Source organism: Phoca vitulina, unplaced genomic scaffold (assembly GCF_004348235.1).
Source record: "Phoca vitulina isolate PV1807 unplaced genomic scaffold, GSC_HSeal_1.0 scaffold4, whole genome shotgun sequence".
Lineage (NCBI taxonomy): Eukaryota > Metazoa > Chordata > Mammalia > Carnivora > Phocidae > Phoca > Phoca vitulina.
The window spans coordinates 22,522,027-22,532,331 of NW_022589707.1; the positions used below are offsets into that span (position 1 = coordinate 22,522,027).

At 36.9% G+C, this 10,305-nt stretch overlaps 1 protein-coding gene across 4 annotated transcripts in view; it reads right to left on the bottom strand.

Moving 5' to 3' along the window:
* The window catches only part of CPED1 (cadherin like and PC-esterase domain containing 1), a 266,420-nt gene that overhangs the window by 207,620 nt on the left and 48,495 nt on the right, over positions 1-10,305 (bottom strand). For all 4 annotated transcript variants that reach the window (XM_032401696.1, XM_032401698.1, XM_032401697.1 and 1 more), the window contains one exon: positions 3,266-3,372. In XM_032401696.1, the coding sequence (XP_032257587.1) occupies positions 3,266-3,372 (107 nt within the window). The remainder of the gene's footprint in view (positions 1-3,265; positions 3,373-10,305) is intronic.

Here is a 10,305-nt window from a genome sequence, read left to right on the forward strand (position 1 = left end):
CTCTAGAACCCTCAGTTTGTTTTTCAGAGTCCATTGTCTCTCATGGTTCTTCTCCCCCTCCGATTTCCCCCCCTTCATTCTTCCCCTCCTGCTACATTCTTCTTCTTCTTTTTTTCTTTCTTAACATATATTGCATTATTTGTTTCAGAGGTACAGATCTGAGATTCAACAGTCCTGCACAATTCACAGCGCTTACCAGAACACATACCCTCCCCAGTGTCCATCACCCAGTCACCCCATCCCTCCCACCCCACCCCCCACTCCAGCAACCCTCAGTTTGTTTCCTGAGATTAAGAATTCCTCATATCAGTGAGGTCATATGATACATGTCTTTCTCTATGTCTCAAAATAAGAATGATTTTTTACTTTTGCTTCTGATAATATGTATGTAATAGGAAAAAGAAAGATTCTTTGTGTAGTATCTTAAAAAAAAAAACAACAGGGGTTGTCATTAATAAGAACAACAGCCTATCAATTATAAACATTTAGAAAGTGTTTATAAACTAAAACTGAAACTACAGTAATACCATTAACTTGGTAAGGAGAGTAGACATTTGAATTTGGACTATTTATAAAGCGTAAGAAAGCACCCCGGGCAAAAAACTGGGAGGGCTCACTCATGAACACTGAGAGTGACACCATTTCACACAGTATCTTAAAAGGACTGCTCCTTTTCTTCATTAGACTGGTACACAATTCTACTGTTTATCTTATCAAAACTCAGATGTTCTCCATAAGGTGTTCAGTATCTTCCACAAGGAAGAGAATTAATGACAAGAAGAGTCTTTATCTCCTTGTCTCTCCCATACAATTATCATTCCATCAAATTCACCTGAAAATGTGCTCAAATGCTTTATCCTAAGAGCCATTTCAGAAGTTCTCAGTGCTCCAAGTACTAAAAACAGCATCATGGTTCTAGGGACTGCTAATCCTACAAACATTTAGAGCTACAAATGATTCCCTCTGCTCTTGAAATGTTAGAACCTTTCTGTTAAAGGTGAAATACAGCTCCAGTTACTAAACTTAGTGTTACCCCAAATAGTGGACCTCACTTCACTTTCCACATTACGGGGACCAATACAGTTTTAAAATCATGTTCCTCTCCTTCTGACTAGAGAGATGTCAGGCCATTCATTTTTTAAAACAAATCTTCTGATCACTTTCATCAAGCACTTAAATTCCAAAGCTTTGATGTGATGAGTAATCCTAATTTGAGCCAGGGTTCTTTCTTTGTTCATCTAAGAATCCCCAACAAATTTGAAGCAACTTCTATTCTGAATATTTATGTTGACATAAATAAGTCATGGTTCATAAATCTTCAAATTATTCATGCTCTAAAGTGACAGTTATCTAATGTGTACCATTTAGAACTTATGAATTCTTTAAGAATATTCATTAGCACAGGCTGTAAATGCAGTCTTAAATATTTATTTAGAAAAATTGTATAGTGATGTGGTTAGGAAAAAAAAAAATTGAAGTCAAATTGCCTGAGTTTGAATCCTGGTTGCTTCATTTATTAGCTATGAGGACTTAGGCAATTCTCTTGATTTTCCTGTGCTTCAGTCTCCTCATATGTAAAGAATGGACATAAATATGTGAGCACTTAGAATGATGCATGGCACCAATAGGAGGCCTTGGCAACAGATTGTTGGGTAGGAATGGAGAGAGTACATATGAGAGTCCCTGGCTGCTTCTTCACAGGGCTATGATTTGGCAATGACTATATTTCCCTACGTTATAGCTCCTGTCCAGTAATCCCTCTTTCTTGGCCTTAGCTCTCATTAGGTTTTGCTAACCAGCCCTTCTATATACCCTTCTTTAGACCAAGGAGGGTAGTAAAACCTTACAAGGCTATTGGTCCTTGGGGACCTCTAATCTTTCTTTTTTCTTAATCTTTTTTTTATTAGATTCTCTCTAATCTTCTTTCTCTTATTTTGTCAAAACCTCAGTAAATAGCTCCTTCATTAGTTTCTCTTCATTAAATCCTTTCAAGTATGGCATTTGTCTCCTGCTTGGAGGTTAACAGATACTCACAGGGAAGACTGTAGACTTTATCCTATAGTTGATGTAAAGACATTCAAGATTTTTTTTTTTTTTTTTTTTTTTTTTTAAGATTTATTTATTTATTTATTTGACAGCGAGAGACACAGCGAGAGAAGGAACACAAGCAGGGGGAGTGGGAGAGGGAGAAGCAGGCAGGGGGAGTGGGAGAGGGAGAAGCAGGCAGGGGGAGTGGGAGAGGGAGAAGCAGGCTTCCCGCGGGGCAGGGAGCCCGATGCGGGGCTCGATCCCAGGACCCTGGGATCATGACCTGAGCCGAAGGCAGACGCTTAACGACTGAGCCACCCAGGCGCCCCAAGACATTCAAGATTTAAGTGCAGGAGGAACCCGGTTAGTTCAGCATTTTATTTTTCATCCTGATAACTGTGGGCAGGATGGATTTCAGGGGCCAAATACTTGCTTCAGAAAAAAGCAGTAAGGAGGATTCTACAATTAACCTGGTAAGATAAGGTGACTGGCCAGAATAAAAATAATGAGTATGGATATTTCAAAGATACTTGAGAAGCATGTAGGAGTTAAATTCCCTAGTACTGGTAATTGATAGAATGCAGATGACAAAGGAAAGGAAGGGATCAGAGGTGAAGGCCGGATTTCTACCTTAGGAAGTGACAGAGTGATTGATCATGCTATGACCAATAGAACAGAAGTCCTGCTGAGCTACTGAATGCAAGAGTAGAAGTGATTTACCAGGGAACATATGAGCTAGTTTTCTCCATGTTGAGTCTGAGGTGTCTGTGTGATATAAAAGTGATGTTTAACAGGTAGTTATACATGTGAGCCTGAAGCCTGGGAAAAGACTTGAACTTTAGATGTTACTTTTGGGAATCATCAACCACCTTGGGAATGGTGTTGAGGAGCTCCACAGGCATCTAAAGTATGAGCAGAGGAAAGGAGGTTATGAAGAAAACAGAGAAGGAACGGCCAAAGATTTACAAGAAGGAAAAAAAAAAAATCATGTGCTCAGCCCAAAGGCCAAGGGAGCCAAGAGTTACAGGGAGGAAGGAGATATCAAGATTGTCAATTGCAGAAATATCAAATAATCAGTGTAGCTACTACAATACTATTTCACTACTGAGAAATAGCTACTAGTTTTGATGTTTTGATGCTTTTCTCACATTTAAAAAAATATTATGGACCAAGAAATGCTGGTGTTAATATCCAAAGGGCTGTTAAAATCTGTAAACATTTTGAAAAAAATATTTACCTTTTGATGTAAACCTAAATGGCACATGTCTTCCTTGGATATGCAAGGTTTTCCACCAGCTTCCCTAGAAGACAGGCAAATGAGCAGATCCCAAGAGCCCAAATCACCTATTAGCAAAAGAATATTGAAAAACAATTTTTTATCAGATTTTTGAAGGCACCATTTTTAGATTTAAGAATGTTATTATTTAAATCCTAAAACACAAGAAAAATGATTCTGAATATATTTAAAAGTCAATATTTGAAGTAACTAAAATTTTCAACTTTTCTAATTTAGAAACATTTTTGTATTTAGTATTATATCAGGGAAAATTCACTTATCTAAAGCAATGTCATAAAACTCCTTTAAAAGACTAAAAGTTAAATGTTTTAGGTCACTAAGTTCATAAATTTATAAAGTCTTATTTGGAGATTGGGAGGAAAGATGATTATAAACTCTTTTAAGATAGGGGGTGATTGCAAAATCAAATAATGATAAGAAGCCAAAACACCAAATATTTTGTTTTAGATTTTGGTATCACCATTACTTTTCACAAATCTGAAACAGATATACTTTTACATGATTTCTTACAAAGAAAAAGTGTGGTCAGCAGAAAATAAAATTTAATGAAAATTTTAAAAAAACAGGTTTTGTCTAAAAGAAATTTGTAGTCTAGTTATAGATAGCAGAGTTGAGCTCAAAATACAGAGTATAACATGGACTAAAGTAAATGATATTTCAGGACAAAACTCTTTGCCAATAAATCTAGTAACTTGCCAAAATAATCTCAGAAGAATACATTCTTGCATAATACTTGAACATTTGAAAATTAACATTTGTGTGTTATGAGTTTATTTTCCCTTACTCTCTTTGATTTATTTATATGTTTTTTATCAACATGTCTTGCATATAATTGGTGCTTTAAAGATATTTTTTATATGAGGGGCACCTGGGTGGCTCAGTAAGTTAAGCCTCTGCCTTTGGCTCAGGTCATGATCTCAGGATTCTGGGATCAGCATTGGGGTTCCCTGCTCAGCAAGGAGTCTGCTTTTCTCTCTCCATCTGCCTGTCCCCTACCCCCAGCCGCTTGTGCATGTGCTCTCTCCCTCAAATAAATAAATAAATAAAACCTTAAAAAAATATTTGTTAAATGAATGAATAACTAGCCCATGAAAGGGTGGTAAACATGTTACTTTAGAGACAATATAGAAATAGGTATCTCAAAAATAACCAGAAAAAGAACACTAAATAATGTATGAAAGGATTGATATTACTTGGGAAAATTCCCTATTTTGGGTGGAAATCTACTTTTAAAAACTTAAGCAATTTCTATACACATGGCCTGTTTTGTTGATCAGTCCTGAGATAATGCTCCTTCATAAATATTTATGCCAGATCTCACAAGTCATCTCTTGCATTAGGTATTAGTGGCTTCTAAAAAGCTAGAAAATAACCAAATCTTAAAGAGTGTCTCACTTGAACACATAATGCTTTCAAAGAAGGGTTTTATAGAAAAAAACAAAAAAAGATTGATAAGGAAGAGTGACCTATGACCATCAGGAATGAAATTTCACTCTGCACTAATCAAATCCTTTACATGTTGACAAGCTCTATGCTCTCTGGGATACTGGTTCTTCTGTTTCTAATTGTCCTGTTCCTAGAAGAGAAACCTCTCCGCCAACAAAGGGACCCAGGCAACTGAACTCAAGTTAACATGTGAGCTTTTGTCCTAGAGCTTCTCTGTTTGCTCAATTATCTCAAGATGCTGGAATATAGCACAATAGTTCAAAGGGACATGGAGAAATGATGCAGGTGATTTAGGGGCGGGAGAAATCTATGCAATAGCCATCGGCCTTAGGCTTGAAAGGTCTATGCTGTTCCATGCATCCTCACTTTGAAGGAAACTCCAAATGGATTCCTGGAGCCAAAACCAAATACTCTATGATGATTCCACTACTTTATTGAAAATGTGCACCTGGCACTTTCAGCCAAAACCTTTTGATATGGATTCAAAAGGGAAAACACCAAGATGGTTTCATTTGATATTATTTCTAGCCCAAGAAACACTAAAACTCTAGAAGAAACCTGACATTATATACTCAACCAAATATTTTAAGAAGACAAGGATATGCAAAGAGAGGATTTCAAATCATGAACTGTATTGTTTGGGCATTAAAAACACAGTATTTTTTATATTCCTCCAAGTCTGACACATACTCCCTTTCCCTACCCAAGGCGTACACACAATTTTTCAATTTGATTACAATATATATATTTAACCCATAAATGTTCAAAACTGGAAGACATGTTTAAATAATTCAAAGCATCTAATGTATTAAGAACCTCCTATGAGCAGGACATTGTACTGGAATTATGAGTGTAAATAGCAAAAACAAAAAAAAAATACAGTCACTGCCCTCAACCATCTATGAGAGACCTAAATGAACATTAAAAAGAATTTAGGATAATTTATAAAGTGCCATACAGTTTCTTGACATTCATAAGGGTTACCCCTTACCTCTCAAAACTATTTAACAAATACTTCAAATTTAAAATTAATATTTCAAAAATACTTTATAGCACATACATTTACCCTTAAAATGAAAGTAGAGCATAGCCAAAAATTTCAAGTAATCTCTTCAGATATTTCTTGCCTAATTCTTGCCACCACAGTCTGAAAAATGCTGATTGTTTCCACTCAAAATTCCTATTGTTACCCTCACTGAGTCCTACCTCAAACTTCTAAATCTCTATTTCCTAGTTAAATCTTGACTGGAATGGAAATGTATTTTAGATAAACACATTCAAGTTTATAATTTAATGCATATTTCAGTGTATTATTTCATTCAGTCTTAGTAATAATGACAAAAATAAATTTTAAAAAACAAAAAAAAAAAACAAAAAAACCTTGAGTAGACCTTTTCACTTTCTCTTCATTTCCATCTTGGACCTTAAAAGTCAACTCCCTCCCCTGATGCCCACAGCCCCTTTTTAAAGAAAAAGCTTTATTTGTTTTATGAGTGGCACCATGTATTCAAACTTGGTTTAAAAAACCCCAAAAGCCACACTGTAGTTAGAAACCGGGCAGAGAAAAAAGCACATTCACTAGCTGAGAAAATCACATTCAGAAGTCAACCTTGGGTCGTTTGGGAAACAAATTTGTACCTTAGCAAAATTACAAATTGCTGAATATTGTGGAGCTTTGGGGCCGTGCTCAACTCGCTGAAAGAAAGAGCAGTTAGGAGGCAAATGCCCCGGGAGGGGGCGGGTACAGCAGAGATTGCAGACTGCAGGCACATTGTGGGGGGGGGGGGCAGCCTGCATGTGGGGTGCATTTGGCCTGCATGATTATTGTTTTGTTTTTGTTTTAAATTTTAAGTATTTGCCATAATGTGAATGTCAGCATAATTCACATAAAAATCCAGATTTTTGTCTTCGTTTGAAAACTTGGAGGCTGTGGCGATACTGGGTCCATTTCCTACAAGGCAGAAGGCAGCCACTGACAGAGCTGAATACAGCCTCCCACATTTTCTCCTGTTTATGCCACGTGGCCCGGCCTGGCCCCAACTGCCTGGCTCTGCCACCAGGAGGCAAACAGTCCAAGGCCTGGTGTAAAACACTGTGTGTCAGTGCATGAGTTGCTCATTCAGCACGTTGATGTTCCATGCTTTAGCTTTCAAATGAATTAAAGTTGTTCATCAGGTAAACTGGTCTTGTTAAGATGACTGTAGGCGAATTGATATTTGGTCAGTTGGTCTTAAAAGGATATCTGAACACACCCTTTGATCTCCAGATTTGGCCACCATGCTCTCCCACAAGGCTGAGTAAGGTCATTTCAACTCCAAAGACATTTTACTGGCTGTTAAAGTTGGTAAGGACTGAAGTGTGGTCTCTTAGATTAGTTCTTTCTCTCAGGAGCCTGGAAAAATCAGGAGTGGCCTGTGGACATCTTTTTCACTTATGTCTCCTCTCTCCAGTTGGACCGGTAGGAGACCCAGGTATCATTCCTAGGTGGGCCTGCTCTCATCTCTTTCTCATCCACAGTTTCTCTTTGGACTCTTTTACGACATTCAGCCTGTCTCAGGGCTATTGCCATAGTTTTAAGTAGCCTATGACAGGGTTTTTGTCTTTTTTTTTTAGGCACTGGGGCAAACATTCTGTATGTTGGTCTTACTCAATGTGTTTCTTCTGCCCTGGAAGGTTGACATTATTAGAGTGTAAGAGCTGAGAAGTCAGATTTGGATTTGGAAAAAAAAACAGGCAAAGCTGCCGTGGGCCAACTTGGATGGTGGTTTCTTAGGTTTTCCTGGCAGAGGGAAAAGGAGACCTTTATACGATTCTGCCTAGCTCCTTAGAATATTGCACTAAGATTTGAGTGCCAAAGCCACATTAATAAGTAAATAAACTGTAGTACTAGTATTAGTAGTGATGATATCAATAGTAAATCTTTCTTGAGCACTTACAGTAAGCCAGGAACTATTCCAAGTATTTATATTAATTCATTTATTCCACACTACATCCTCCTGGATATGATTATTCTTTTTTTGAAAAGCACAGTAAGGTTAAATAACTTGTTCAAGGTCAGCCATCTAGTTAGTGGTGGGAAGAGAATTTGAACACAGGAAGTTTAGCTCCAGGGCCCATGTTCATGACCATTATATCATTATCCCCTCAAAAACCACAGAGGCAATAGAAAAATTCAGCTTATGCTACCTTACATATTTTAACTTATGCAGAACTTCCAACAACACTATGGGGTAGAAGCAATTATTCCACACGCTTTACAAAAGAGGAAACTGAGACAAAGAGGGATTACATAGGTTTGGTATTTTTCCAGCTACTCTTTAGTGCATCTATTTTCCTTTGGGATCTTAGAGGCAAAAAGGACTATAACAGGTATCTCGGGCATTCCCAGACCCCCACCCAGCAATAGTGCCCCAAAACATTATTAGCTACCACTGGTAATTGAAGTCAGTAAAATTTTTATCTGTAGAAGGAGGGAGCACTCAACTGCACATGTACTCAGGAACTATAAATATTAACTTGGCCTCCACCTACTTTTGAAAAAAAATCTCTAAAAGTTTCTTAGATTTTTTGACAGTTAAAATGATTTCTTTCCCTGTCACAAAGAAACCAGAGCAAGGCTAACTTCCAGACTGGACTAGCCAAGCCCGTAAATAGGGAGGTCATAGGACATTGTTCTAGGAAAACAGGATGTGGATGTTCTGTTCTCCAGCTCAAAATTACAAAAACATGAAATATCTGTATAGGCTTCTCCCCATAAACTGTGGAACAAAATTGCTGATAACACCGCACTATCATGCCTCCTTGGTGTCGGCTCAGATAGCAACGAAGACTCCACAGATAGGGTCCGGATTTATGAGTTCAGACATAAGATGGCACTGAGTTAGTTTTTATCCTTCTCTTCTTGTTCTCAGGAGCCAACTAACCTCTCAGTGTTAAAAATAAGAGCTATTTTAAAAGGTTTTGTTCTTGTTTTTGTTTTAATCAAGCATCTGCCCTATGGAGTGAGGGCTGTCTTTATAATATTTCCAGTCTCTCAGAGGCAGGCTGCCATGTAAAGCAAACCATCATTTCCTGGCTCTCAAATGACCTCCCTCATTGATAAAGTCTACCGGTTCAGTAACTCAATCCAGAGAACAACAGAGAGCTCTGAGATATTATCATTCATGTAAATGCCATATATTTTCAAGGAATGACAACTTCAGTTTTCTGGCACACTATATAAAAATCTAGGAATATTAAGTCTTTTCTTGCTTTATTTTTCTTCATAGCATTTATCATGGTCTGACAGATTATATATGTCTTGTCTATGTGTTTATTGCCTGCCTGCCCTTTCCATTAGAATGTGAGCTCCATGAGGGTAGGACTGCATCTATTTTGTTCACTGCTATATCCTCAGTATCTACAACAGTGGCTGGGATTTCAGAAATATTTGCTATATATTTTGAGATCCATAGTGAATGTATAACTGAATGTGAGCAACAGATCAACAATTAAAACTCTATCTCTGTCAAATAAATAAATAAAATCTTTTAAAAAAACTGAATCAAAAGCCAGTATATTGTGAAAATTAAAAATGGAAATAATGAGGAAAAATATTAGTTTACAAAGAGGACCTAAAGATATATTTCGGTTCTTAGTAAGAATAAGGGAGAACTAAGCCTAAGAAAATAAAATTAACCATTCCTAGCATTTAAAGAAATTATAAAAACAAAGCAGATTCCAAGTGCTTTACTTAGTGGAAAATTTTTTTTGGGAACACATACATCACACTGAAGCAGAAAAGATTTATAAAGTCTGACTTGGAAAATAAACTTGTCCAAGAGGTTCCAAGACACATAGCTATAAAAGCCAAGCTCATTTACTTATTCACAGTATTAGACTGTTATATTCCATAAGGATACAAGTACAGTGATTTCCTAAAATGTGTGGGTTTTTTTTTTATCAAGAAATACTGAAGATGTTTAAATTATAAATAACAGATGACAGTCCTTTATAATCCAACAGGAGAGTATTTCATATAGTCACTGTGCCATCTGTATACTCTTTTTTTCTTCACAACTAGACTATGAGAATTTTACTGAATAACAACATATTATTTTCCCTATGTCAATCCTTTATCAGAATTAATAAATATTGTTACATTCATGAATACATTATCAACTTATTGATGACAAATCAGGTTCTATGTTTGATAACACCATAAGATTGCTGGATATAAATTAGCCATTGCAAATACCTGTATTAGTCCCAAATCATTCAAGTTGCATTAACCAGTTCTCTTAACTGTATTCTTTTTTTTTTAATTTTGTTATGTTAATCACCATACATTACATCATTAGTTTTTGATGTAGTGTTCCATGATTCATTGCGTATAACACCCAGTGCTCCATTCAGTACGTGCCCTCTTTAATACCCATCACCAGGCTAACCCATCCTCCCACCCCCCTCCCCTCTAGAACCCTCAGTTTGTTTTTCAGAGTCCATAGTCTCTCATGGTTCGTCTCCCCCTCCAATTTCCCCCCCTTCATTCTTTC